The 13,794-nt window shown below is 41.5% G+C and overlaps 1 protein-coding gene across 1 annotated transcript in view; it reads left to right on the forward strand.

The window, feature by feature from the left end:
- LOC100693470 (A disintegrin and metalloproteinase with thrombospondin motifs 2) overlaps window positions 1–13,794 on the forward strand; it is a 141,221-nt gene that overhangs the window by 49,876 nt on the left and 77,551 nt on the right. The window contains exon 3 of the mRNA XM_019367007.2: window positions 11,712–11,886. Coding sequence (XP_019222552.1) covers window positions 11,712–11,886 — 175 coding nt within the window. The remainder of the gene's footprint in view (window positions 1–11,711; window positions 11,887–13,794) is intronic.

Here is a 13,794-nt window from a genome sequence, read left to right on the forward strand (position 1 = left end):
ACACATAGTGACAGCAGATCAAACATACGCATACACACACACTGACTGCCACTGGACTGAGCTGGAGGGCCCCAACCGGGTGTGACTTTGATCCTCACCACAACATCCGCTCCTCCACTCCAACACTGCTTTTCTGCTACTCTACTGTCTCATGTCCTCCTCATGACACTTACCCTGGACTCAAGTTACTACCTTCACATCTTCAAATAGAGCTCAATGTGGTTTCAAATATCCCCCAGATGTACACTGAGACTCAGTGTTTAGGATCCACATTTGGCTTCTTCAGATGGACATCGGGGTCTCAGAGGGCGGGTTGTGGTTAGTGTCACTGTCTCAGTTGTCGTGAGCGTAATGAAAACCCATTATATACGGCACAGTTTGCTGAGTTGTGAACATGAATGATTGTTTGAGTGTGAGCCAGAAGTGAATATGTGGCGCATTCTATGTGCTAATGCTTTATTGCTTGATAGTTCATTAGAATTGCAATTGACTGGCGGTTGTTTAAGCTAAGTTTAAGCTGCATTTGTTTCACTCTTAAAAAAAAAGTATAATTTTGGCATCATTTTGAGTGTGGATACAAATTTTGGTGACCATGAAGTTACTTATGGGTGACATACACTAAACATGACATGACAAACAAATGCAAATGGATGCATTCACAGGGCGATGATAAATATGAAAATCAGTCGAACTGGGATTTAGAATACATGTTCATGATCACTGTATGCATGACGATGTTTGTGTAAAGTTCCTTTGAGATTCGCCCACCAGTTAAAGAGGAGATTGGGTGTATACAGGCATATTTACATACTTAAGGCTACGATCATTATACTAAGAAGATCTAATCTTGGTTGTGGCTCCTCATCTACTTTCTCTCCTGCTCACTGAGATCCAGATTCCAGACTACAGTAGCAGTCTAGACCTCCTTTTCCCCAGAGACCTCCTCCAGCCCTTCTGGGAGACTTAAAAGTGTTCCCAAACCAACCAAGAGAGACTTTAGCTTTGAATAAGCTCACGAAATAAGCTTGAAGGCTAAAGCCATGTACACGCTGAAGCTCCAGTTGCCTAGGTGACCCTCTAATATATTTCCTACAAGGTCATATCTCAAGTAACTGTATTCTTCAGTCTCATTGGTTGTCTCTTAGGTCATTTACTGAAAGTTTAGCATGGGTCACACTCACTTTGCGAGGCCAGCAGTTATTTTACCCATAGTCTGTTCAAGTTGCCAAATATGATTCACTTTCTATGATCTTTATTCGCCACATTGCTGCAAATCACTTCCAGTGTGTACTCGACTTAAAGCATCGGTTTGGTGTTCCATGATTAATAAAACTCTTTATTGTTCCTCCCGAAAGCTAAACCAACCCACGTGTGGACTCTACTCTCTTCTTGAAAAGGGAATCCAAGGACGACAGTCTCAGACGCCTATTTCAGAGGCACTGTGTTTAAGCTTTCTGTAGTATTGCAGAAGTATGTGAACTGTCTGCTCTTGTTGTTTGTCAGGTTAAGGTGGGGAGGCCATCCTTCATCTGTCTGTGAATTTGGGATAGCACAGAAGATGAAGATTTGCAATATCCCACTTTCACAGCGGTCGGTGGGACCCAGTCCATCTCTAAGGGGCCTCCCAAACAAGATATCCAAGACACTGACATATCAGGTTGAGTCGTTTTCCCCTTCCCCTGCAACAGGTAGCAACACAGCATCATTTAAAACACTGCAGCACTTGAAAGCGATGTCTGCCACGCCAAGTGAAAGTTCACTTTAATTGACCAAAACAGAGTGAGGGGCCAAAAGCTTCCTATCTGTCTCTGTCATGCTTTAAATGATACTTGAGGAGCATATTTGATACATCAAACATGTTAAACTATGTGTTTGTTAAATGCACATTTATGTTTTGATCTGAACAAGTGAGTGGTCATAAATTCTCTGTAGCATTGTTTCTTGAAGTCACTATCGATCTCTATAGAGACACATGAGGTTCAGTGCAAAGAATCCAAATTTTACGCTTCAGTTTAGTTTCAATTACTTTCTAGAAGTGGTTGTTCTTTTCAGTTTTGCTTTTGCTTTTTCAGTTTGGTTTTAGCTAACTATATTAATGGGGAAAAAAGAGAGAGCGATTATTATTCGTTATTAAATAATGAGAAGGGGGTTAGATTAAATAAATCAATTCTTTTTTATACTCATTTTTTAACATACTATGTTATTTATTATTAATTTTATTTTTTTCCTTATGTTTTGCCTTGTTTGATCATGTTTTTGTCTTTGTTATTGTTGTATTATTTTAACACCTTAAAAATAAAGTGTTAAAATAATACAAGGTACTGTGGCTTTAAAAATAAAGCCACAGTACCTTGGTGTATGTGGTGTACATTTCCCAGCTTCTACCAAAAGTAGGTCACTGTTACCACCTGACAGCTTCTATTGATTAAAGCTGATCAGGCCTGAAAATGTGAGGGTCAGGCTCAAACCCTTGAAGTTTAATTACAGTGAGGCCTTCAGGGGTTCAAATACCCAAACAACACATTATATCATGGCATCAGGCAGACAGCAAAAAATATTTAAATTTCCTTCATTCATCATTACACATACGTTTTTTTTCTTACCACTTCTCTTCACCCTCTAACAGAGGAGACATAGGTGCCACTAACCTGTGGAGGAGTTGGAAGCTTTTGGTTTGGTAGGGAATAGCGCGTGTTACTAAGCGTGAGCATAGGGTGTATGCTATCACCTGTGTGTGTTGTAGGTGTAGCACCGTCTACTGCAACCATCAGCTCACTCAGAGTAGTTGCATGTCTCTCAGTGTTGTCCCTGCTAAGGCAGTCAGTAGCCCAATGTCCTTTCTGATAGCACTTGAAACACATGTCTGGGTCATATCGTCCCATCGCTTACTGATTGTTAAAGATAGCACGCATCAAGCAGGAACTTTATACATGGTTGCTGTCAGGGGTTCTGGCACAAAGGCTGTTGCTTGGCTAGACTGGTACATGGTTAGGGCTGCTATGCAGAGCTCTTTGTCCATTTTCTGAGGAGATTGTCAAGATGACATGATGTCTGACCTTACACGGGGCTGTTATGGCCTCCCTGTATGCCTTATTGTCATCATCATCCGAGTCATGATGTTGTCTGCTGATGTCTCATGTAGGATATTCACCAGAATTTCTTTTCCTTGGTTATGAGTCAAAGGTCGAGCAGGGTCTGTCCACTGAAGCATATGATTAGGAATTGGAGGGTCTCACTGTCTGGTGGGATATCGGAAAAAGCTCTGACATGAAGGTGGTTGTGCTTTCTCAGGCTGGTCGATTGTGAAACCTTCAGTGGTGGGCTGTGGTCAGAGAATGACTGGAAGGGTCAGATTTAACTGTTTCATCCGTATCCCCTTTACCATCCTCCTGAGCCCTTTTCCTTAATTTTCCTTCTGTCCATGGACTCTGTGTCAGATTTCTCCACATTTAATGCCTTCAGGTAATTTTCAATTTCAATAAAATGTTTCATTTTAATTTTTTTCTTGGCTTTTGCCTCTTTTGTTTCATCTTTATTTCTTCCAGCTCCATTAGATGGCTCATGCGGAATGTTTTACCCAAACATGAATAACAGAGCCACGTCTCCATGTTTTCCCTTCCCCACATTTGGAGACATGACACCCATTTTTCATTGGGGTTTTCTTTACTGGACTTGTTTCCCGTGTTTAGAAATGCGTAGGTTTATCTGTCTGATGTGCTAATCTCTACAATAGACACGTTTGTCACCGTGAATCCAGATTATCTCTTACTCAAACCTGGCAAAAGTAGTCACAACAGCAGGAAACCTTTGGAGGACCCCGTTCTCAATTTACTTTCTCCCTGAGAAAATACTGTTCCCAGAACACAGCGTTTACTTGGCTCTGTAATAACTAATCTCTAAACCAGATGTGAACCTGGAGAAACAATCAGTTTTCCTTTTTTTTGGATTTAACTTTTTATTTGTTTCTATTAGTTTTTTTTTTCCAAATTATAGCAATTTATTTCAGATGTCTCACCTTTAAAGACAATGTGGTCCATTTTTCCAGGATGATCAGTTACTATCCATCTCAGACCCCAGATCCAGATTCCTGCAGAAATCTGAAATAAATTACAGTGCACACAATGACCTTTGCAAAAAGGTCAAACAACAGCAAGGACAGCATGACAGCAGTCTGCTTGTTTTTTGACAGTTAGCTTTCTACCATTGTGGCAGACTACATTCAAAACACTGTATGCAAAAGATAACTCACGTTAACATGTGGCAATCTAAACTATTACACATAGACAGAATAAGACAGTACAATATTGCAGAGACGTGCTAATCAAGATAGCGCTGTAAAATCGAGAGCTTTGACAAACTTGGGGTGGATCTCATCTGTCCTCAGCCACCGAACAGCTAATGAATAACTCAGATAGTTCTCTGCTTCCTCTATGGAAGTACGGCATGCCATTGGAATTCAGGAGATCCTCAAAATATTCCTTCCACTCCCTGGCTATATCCCCAGTGCTCTTTCCGCACCACACACATTTATACCTAAAAGCTGCTTCACCCCTCTGAGTTTTCTGACAGTTGTACAGAATTACTCTTGTTCCAAACCACACTGAAATCCCATCACACCAGCTTTTGCCTTGGTAGCCACCAAAACCACATTCTGCTTAGCCCATTGGTGCTTGTCAGTTCTCTGAAGAGTCCCACAGGTTTGACCAATTTTGATAAGGCTTCTTAAGGATGGTGGCCAACTTTACCTGTGCTGTCCATGATCTAGTTTTTCGAGTTATATTGGGGAATATGACCCATCCAGACTCCCTTGGAATATTGCTGAAGTTTTGCAGAAGGTTTGCCTTTGCCAGACACTCCCATCACACTCTCACTATAATATTAGTGACACCGCATTATATCTATCAACAGTGCATAAGCACTCACTATGTAATTAGCGAGTGCTCCAGCAACACTTGAAGTCATATGTTTGCATTTTGGTTGCACATCACCAGCTCCTAGTATCTCCTCTTTTGTAGCCTACTTTTACTTGAAAGCGTCTTTTTGCCTCAAGTGGTGAAAATTGTGTCAGAATAATTTTCGTACATATTTTGCGAAGTAGTGCGCTTCGGTTGTTGGAGTTGCTCCCTTTTTAGGTATTAAAACATCATCAAAGGCTGACACACTGCTCATGCTCTCAGACATGCCTGGGCTCGTCTCATTGTTGTGTTCACTAGGGGATGTAAATGCTGCTTCTTGCAATTTGACATTTTTATATCAGGTAAAAAATATATATACCCCATCAAAGGAACCTAAGAAGTCCCAATGCTCTACACTGGTTGTTGATCAGAACCAAAGTGAAGTCTTAATCTCGTTCACTTGAGAGAACCCCAGCCTACAGGCACTCTACCAGGACTACAGCTATACACAGCCCTATACAACTATCATAAAGTGAATTGAATATATTTACATTCATATGATGAAAAAGATATTAATCCTCCTTGTGAAATTCACAATCATTCCCAACCTTTTCACCCAAACCCAAGGCTGCTTTATGTGTGTGATCTAATATACAGATTATAAAAGGTTTTTAGATGGTGATGAAATGTAGAGAGTGATTCTGTTAGAGTTAAGTGCCTCATGAGGGGAGGGAAGCTAATAAGCTAAATTTTAACATGTCAAACTTAATAAAACGTCTTGAGGCTCATCACCCAAAGGAGCACAATGAATTTACTGTAATAAGAGAACAGCAGCTAGCAAGGCAGCTGAGCCTAGAGCAGTCCCTGAACAGGCAAAACTAGTTATAGGGCGATGATTTTTTAAGCTACAGCAATTACAAAGGAAATGACAAAAAATTCATAAAAGCAGCTGAATATCCACTTGGCAGAAAGCTTGAGATTTTACGGATCACCAGATGACATCATTTTAATGTGTGTTTCTGATGTTACATAATTTTAGAGGAATACAGACATTTACAAACAGTGTTCTTTAAACTGAGACAACATTTTTGTGTACTATTATTGAAGTTACCCATCAGCCAAATGCCACACATGTCGTGCAGAGCCATCAGATTGCACAACACTCACTGCAAGGATCATCGAATTAGCACAAATCACTCTTTTTAGTCAAAGTAGTGCAGTGCCAGTCAAGGATACGTTTCCCTATATCTGTTCTTATATCTTTGCAGTTTTCACCATTAAATGTATCGGCGTGATTCAAGCGGGAAAGATTTTACGTGAAAGCAACGACTGCCAAAGCAGCGTGGTTTGAAATTATTAGACTTTAGAGGTTACGACTACAAAGTTTCAAATCAAATCAAATCAAAGTTTATTTATATAGCACATATTAAAACAACAGTGTTGACCATAGTGCTTCACAGTCAGTCAAAACACAAGACAATTAAAACAAACAATAAAATAGGACAACAAACAATAGGTAACAACACAATAAGCTAAAATCAGCCAACTAGTTAGAATCAAAGGCCAAAGTAAACAGATAAGTTTTAAGAAACTTTTAAAAAACTACTCTTGTGAGCATTTGTGAGTTTTATGGAAATTGACAAAACTGAGTTATGTGCTGTTGCTCTTCCTGTTTTCTTTCATGGGAGTTACACAAAATGATCCCTGTGTAAATGAAAATCGCTGCTTCCGTTTCTAATAGCAAGTGTTATAGTTGAAGCTGATTTTTCTCACTACAGGGAGACAAACAGTAACACACCTCATTTTTTCATGATGACCAATAAAGGAAATTTCAAATAAGAGAGACTTAATTGAGTAGCGAAGCTAGCAAGTCAAGTCAAGTCAAGTCATCCTTATTTATATAGCACATTTAAAAGACATCAAGTGTCGGCCAAAGTGCTGAACAGACGGATAATATAATAAAAGAATTAAAATAGAAAGAAAACATTTTTAAAAAGAATTGTAAGACATGTAAGAGTATATAGCATATAATGTACATGCAAATATGCACATACATATACAAAAACTGTACGCATTCACACACAAGCACACATATGTGAACATAACGTATATACACATACAACACCATCCAATAAGATAAGAGACCAAATAGACAGAATAAAAAAGGATATCAAAGAGATCCGAAAGCCTTGGAAAATAAGTAGGTCTTGAGATTCGATTTAAAGACTTCCAAGGATGAAGAGAATTTTATGAAGGGGAGAAGACTATTCCAGAGTCTCGGGGCGGCAATGGAGAAAGCCCTGTCACCTCTAGATTTGAGCTGGGAGCGTGGAACTGATAAAACCGTCTGACTGGAGGAGCGCAGAGATCGAGTGGGTAAGTGCAGGCTAAGAAGATCTGAAATGTAACCTGGAGCCAAACCATGGAGAGCTTTAAAAACAAATAGTAAAACCTTAAAATCGATTCTATGTTTAACTGGTAGCCAATGTAGAGATGCGAGTACTGGAGTAATATTCTCTCTCTTTCTAGTACCCGTCAGGAGCCTTGCAGCTGCATTTTGAACCAGTTGCAGGCGTGACAGGCTTGAGTGACAAATGCCTAAATAGAGAGAGTTACAATAGTCAAGATGTGACGATATGAAAGCATGGATAACAGTTTCCAGGTCTTTAGATGACAGGATATTTTTGAGTTTAGAAATGCTCCTGAGTTGGAAAAAACTGCCACGAACAACTGAATTTATTTGCTTGTCCAGCTTGAGAGTGGAATCAAAAATGAAACCAAGATTTTTTACATGGGGATGGGGATGTACATTAGCTGATAATGGGCCCAAATTGTTTCTTATGAGACTAATAGAGTCCTGCTTACCGAAGATTATAATATCGGTTTTGTCATGATTTAGTTTGAGAAGGTTCAGAGACATCCAGCAATGTATGTCGCTAAGACACTCTGAGACTTTCTGCAGTGTACTATCAGCACCTGGTTTTAGAGAGAGGTAGAACTGTGTATCGTCTGCATAAGAGTGGTAAGAGATCTGGTGTTTCTGAAAAATGGAGCCTAATGGGAGCATGTATAAGGAGAATAAGACCGGGCCCAGAATAGAGCCCTGAGGTATTCCACAAGTGAGTGTAGCTGGGGAAGAGTATTTGTTACCCAGCATCACAGAATAAGTTCTGCTCTCTAGGTAAGAGGCAAACCATTTTAGAGCAGAGCCTTGAATGCCGACACATGTCTTTAGACGGTTTAATAGGATTGTGTGGTCGACAGTGTCAAATGCTGCGCTCAGGTCTAAAAGGATTAAAACTGTACTTTTTCCAGAATCAGCAGCTAGAAGCACATCATTGAACACCTTCAGTAGAGCAGACTCTGTGCTGTGGAAGGCCCTGAAACCAGACTGATATTTGTCCAGAATATTATGCGTGTCTAAGAATGAGGATAATTGGTGGAGGACAATCTTCTCAAGAACCTTAGACAAAAAAGGCAGCTTAGAGATTGGTCTAAAATTGCCAAGAACTGACGGATCTAAACCAGGTTTTTTTAGAAGCGGCTGGACAACAGCTTGTTTAAACAAGTCAGGAACAGTTCCATATGAGATACTGCCATTTACAATAGCAAGGATGTTGGGGCGGACTGTCTTCAGCACATCTCTGAGAAATGGTGTAGGTAACATATCCAAGGGGCACGTAGTTGGTTTCATGTGCATTATTATATCAGTGAGATGGGATAATGAAACCGGTTTAAACTCTGAAAAAAGGAATGAACATGTAGGTGGTTCAGAGGGGTCTTGGGATAGGAGCGGGATATGTGCTCGGATATCATTAATTTTTTCAGTAAAGAATTTTTGAAAATCCTCAGACGTGTGTGGGGCAGTCTCAGATGTGATTGATGTGGTGGGATGCAGGACAGAGTTGATTGTATTGAATAGAACTTTAGGATTACCAGACTTCTTGTTAATAATCATGGAGAAATAATTTGCTCTTTCTACCTTGATGGTGCGCTGATAGTTATTTAAGCAATCTCTAAACACTTGATAAGAAACGTGGAGCTTATCTTTCTTCCATTTTCGTTCTGCATTCCTGCCTGACGGCACAAGTGACCTTATTTAGCCAAGGCTGAGTTTTAAATTTTTGCCGTCTACGTTTTAAAGGAGCAATTGAGTCCATTATGTTGGTACAAGCACAATTAAAACATGCAAGAAGCTCATCAGGATTATTGCTATGAGGAGAACTTTCATCAAAGGTGGCTAAAGGAGCAGAGTTGAGGTTGCCTACATACAAACATGGTTTTCAGTTGTGTCTTTGAATGACTCTGAATCTGAACTTTTGCTTCATCCGGACAAAGCATTTGGACAAGCCTCCCTTTAATCCCCTTGGCTTGGACTTGGGTGTCCATGATTTAGAGGAGATAAAGACGGTGCTTTTCACTGTTCATTCTATTATAGTGTCTATTTACATCACTCTCTCAAAGCTTTTCTCCAGTTCTTATATGTTCACACTCATTTTCCTCTCTCTGACCCTCCACCCCCACTACCCGGGCTCTGATTGATCTAAGCATGTCTCCCAGTCCTACATGTCATCTTTTTTTCTTTGACACGGCTCTCCTCTCCCAACTGCTTGGTATTCTAGAGTGGGAAGGCATGCACCATCGCAGATCCATCAGATCCAATCAGAATGCCGCACCACAGCTCGAAAAAATAGAGGGATGAGAAGAGAGAGCCGAGGAAAGAGAAAGAGAAAAAAAGAAAAGGGGAGGCAGGTCAGTGACTTGTCAACATCCTTCTGGGACTAAAGCATCAGACTGGCAGGGTGAAGGAGAGAGGCAGACAGAGGAAGAAACCGAAGAGAGCAAGAATAAGAGCACCTTTTAATTTCTAAGGGGCAACTTTTGCTAATATCCTTTCAAATCAGCCTCTCTGAGGAATAGTAGGAGCATACAAATTCACATTCTCCATTTCTGATGGAGAAGTCAATAACTACTACGCATACTTGTTTCCACTAAGCATATTTCTTTAGATTTGATGCATTTAGACTCCCTGTACTCTACTATAGAGACATTACTGATACAGATGTAGCCAATAAAATGGATTTTTTAAAGCCTGCACTGAATAAGAAGAAGAAATAATGACAAATGTAGTGCATGTGTTATTTTACTTTTTTCTCACACAGCATGAAGTCTAATCAGTTGTATTCATACAGCGCAGTGGCAAAAAACACACTGTACATCGCATCATCTAAATTCATCATGCATGTGTATTTGTCCACTAAATCACAAGAAAATGATCTAACGTCCTAGAAAAACTCAAGCAAAAACAGAAATGCTTTGAATTTCTCCAAATACATAAATAAACACACCAAGCAAATAAACAGACAAAGCTTATTTTAATTTTAGGTTATGACTGAGGTCCCTCTACAAGGTCCAGTATCTTATATTAGATATAAATCCAAACTAGCACCATTTTTTAAAGGTAGCATGGCGCATTAATTGAAGAGCCAGCCTAATTATTTAAGTCATGTACTCATTCCATTGATCTAATGACATCTTGATCCACCTTTGTAACCTTTCATATTTACCATATTAGGTACTCGGGTATATATCAGATTTTAAAATCATCAAATCCTATATCAGCTGGGCTGTAATGTGTCTTGAGTCTTGCGTTTTGCAATGGAACAAACACACAGGTTATTATAAGATAACATGCTTGTCCAGGAGTTCCACTAAAAACCTTGGAACTCAGATTGCTAAAATACACTTCATATAAACTGTTCATATTAAAAACCCTTGTACTGGATTAAAAGCCTTCTTTTCTCAATAAGCCTTTTTTGTGTAACAGTTGTTAGCATACGTTGCATTTAAATTTGGCAATGTGTTGCAGGGGGACATGCATTTGGGGTCTGCTTTTTAAGAGATCGTGTTGACCACGCCCCCAGACATTAGAGCTTAATAGACTGCCTGTTTTTATTTGAGGTGTTGGTATCAATGTAAGGCTTCTGACTCCACCTGCTTCAGCTAATCTCTATGCAGTACAGTACACACGCAGCTATTTATTCCTCATTCATCTGTAACGCATGTTTTTTTTTCTATCATCAGCTCACTTTCCTGTCTTCAGCTTGTTCGTCATATTTTCCTTCTCCTGTCAGAGCGAAGAGAAAAGCCGACAGGCACATGCTGATCGTATCAATGTTTTCCCTTCATTTATCACCCTCTTTCTTTTGCTCTCTTCCTCTCAAAAGCCTCGCAATCCTCTCTGTGTGTTCTCTTTCCTCTACAGCAGTGCGTTGCCTTGGTAATTACCAGTTGTCTTAAACAGACAGATGGAATAACAGAGAGTGACGGGCAATTTTCCCAGTGCCTGTTTTCCCCATGTATGTGTACGCAACCCCCTTTTTGTGTGTTTGTGTGTGTGTGTGTGTGTGTGTGTGTGTGTGTTTTGTGGGTATTCTTCTTTACTTGCCGCCACCTCTTCTTCCTCACCCCTGTTCTCATGCACATTCCCAGTGAGCATGGCTGATGTGTATTGTGTGAGTGTGTGCACAAGGGACGTGGGGAATTACCTGACAGGATGTGTTAGCGGAGGATGGGAGTGGGACAGTCTCATCTCCTGCTCTTGTGTTGGCCATTTGAGATGCCAGGTGTCACTCTGGACCTCTGCGGGGGCCCCAGGAGGGATCACCGCTCTCCCCTTCTCTTCTCCTTCGATTCTTTCTTTAAACTATCAGGGAGGTGAGGGATGGAGGCACATATCGGATGAGGAGAAGCTGGGTGTCATGTTAGCGACTGATAAGTATTACTATGATATAATGAGTCATGTTTCTTTTTCAGGCCGGTATGATCAAGACAGAGAGAGAGGAGTTTTTTATCGAGCCAGTCGAGAGGGGCGATGGAGTGATAGAAGAGGAGGAGGAGGGGGGAGGAGGAAGGACACACATCGTCTATCGCTCTTCAGCCGTTAAGAAAGTGCCCATCAGCAGCGCAGCAGCCGACTACCACTCCAGAGGTTAGTCTCTAGTTCCCATCGCACCGTCCTCTACTTTTGAAGCTCTTCAGGCACGATTCAGCTCTACACTCTCCTCTCTTTTTATATCGGAGCTAGCCACACGTGGAAGTTATTCTGTAACACTGAATTCCAACTTAAGTGCAGGTCATTCACACTAAATTTTAAACCTGGGTAAGTCTTGCAAGTGTTAGTTTTGCCATGGTTATGTTCTCAACAATACATGCTGAAGCACAATCCAAGCTGTTCTCCCATTAAATAAACTCTTCCCTAACGCTCACCTTGTTATATAATCATATCAACCTATTGTGTGCAAAGACAGTGAGTCACAGTGCGAGCGTGCCTCACTGTCAAAAAGATTACACCTACACACCCTCAAACACATCTTCTTGTCACTGCACTAATTTTCCAGTGAGGAAGGAGTAACATATGGAGACACACATGTGTGACTGGTGAGGTACCACCCTCTGTGTTCCTGTACAGAATTATGCGCTGCCTTGGCTCCCTTAATAATTGACAGCTGCGTCTTAAGTCTTCAGTTTCTCGTCGCGATTGCCTCCATTTTCCACTCTACAGATGAAATCAATAAACTGAAACAACAGGTATGGATGTCATTTTGGCGAGCAAAATATAAAAGTTTCCCATGTTGTGTCAGCTCACGAATTAGAGGAAGGGAAAATGAGTATATAGTCAAATACTCAATATTCTATATTATGATATAAATATAACCCTGGGCACATCGCTGTGAAAGAACAACTCTGCATTTTGCAGAGACATTGAGCTGTTAGCCGTTAGCATGCGTCCGTACTACCTGCCCAGGGAATTCTCGCATGTTATCGCGATAACAGCTTATGTCCCCCCCTCGGCCAACGTGGATGCAGCCTGTGACTCTCTCCACTCTGTGGTCAGCAGACTGCAAACACAATCTCCGAGAGCCCTTCTCATAATATCAGGGGACTTTAATCATGTCTCACTGGACTCCACACTGCCCACCTTCACCCAGTATGTGACCTGCCCAACCAGAGACAATAGAACACTGGATTTACTGTATGCCAATGCAGAAGAGGCAAACAGTTCATCACCTCTCCCTCCCCTGGGCAGATCTGATCACAACCTGATGCACCTTGTCCCTGTGTATGAGCCCTTAGTGCGCAGGGAGCCACCAGCCACCCGCACAGTACAGAGATGGTCGGAGGAGAGCGAGGAGGCTCTTAAGGATTGTTTTGAGTCGACTGTGTGGGAGGTGATCTGTGACGACCACGGAGAGGACATCGACAGCCTTACTGACTATGTTAATTTCTGTGTGGATAACACCGTACCTACCAGGACTGTACGGTGTTTCTCCAACAACAAACCTTGGATTACCCCAGAAATTAAAGCTGTCCTCAAGCAGAAGAGGAGGGCCTTCAAATCCAAAGACAAAGAGGAGTTGAAAAGGGTGCAGAGAGAGTTGAGGGGACTGATAAGGAATGGGAAGGATAGCTACAGGCAGAAGATGGAGAACCAGCTTCAGCAAAACAACGTTGGCGAAGTCTGGAGAGGCCTCAGAACCATCTCAGGCCACAAACATCAGAACTCTCTGCCTGGGAGGGATGTGAGGTGGTCTCCTACATCGTTCCCTTGCTCACCTGGAGACCGCTGGGAGCACTGTGAGAATCATGTTCTTTGATTTCTCCAGTGCCTTCAACACTGTTCTGCCCTCGGTCCTGAAGGACAAGCTGGAGAACTCAGGAGTGGACCATCACCTCACTACCTGGATTTTGGACTACCTCACCGACCGACCACAGTATGTGAGGACTCAGGGCTGTGTGTCGGACAGGGTCGTCTGCAGTACGGGGGCCCCACAGGGAACGGTTCTGGCTCCGTTCCTCTTCACCATCTACACTGCAGACTTCTCCCACAACTCCACCC

Source organism: Oreochromis niloticus, linkage group LG2, assembly GCF_001858045.2.
Source record: "Oreochromis niloticus isolate F11D_XX linkage group LG2, O_niloticus_UMD_NMBU, whole genome shotgun sequence".
NCBI lineage: Eukaryota > Metazoa > Chordata > Actinopteri > Cichliformes > Cichlidae > Oreochromis > Oreochromis niloticus.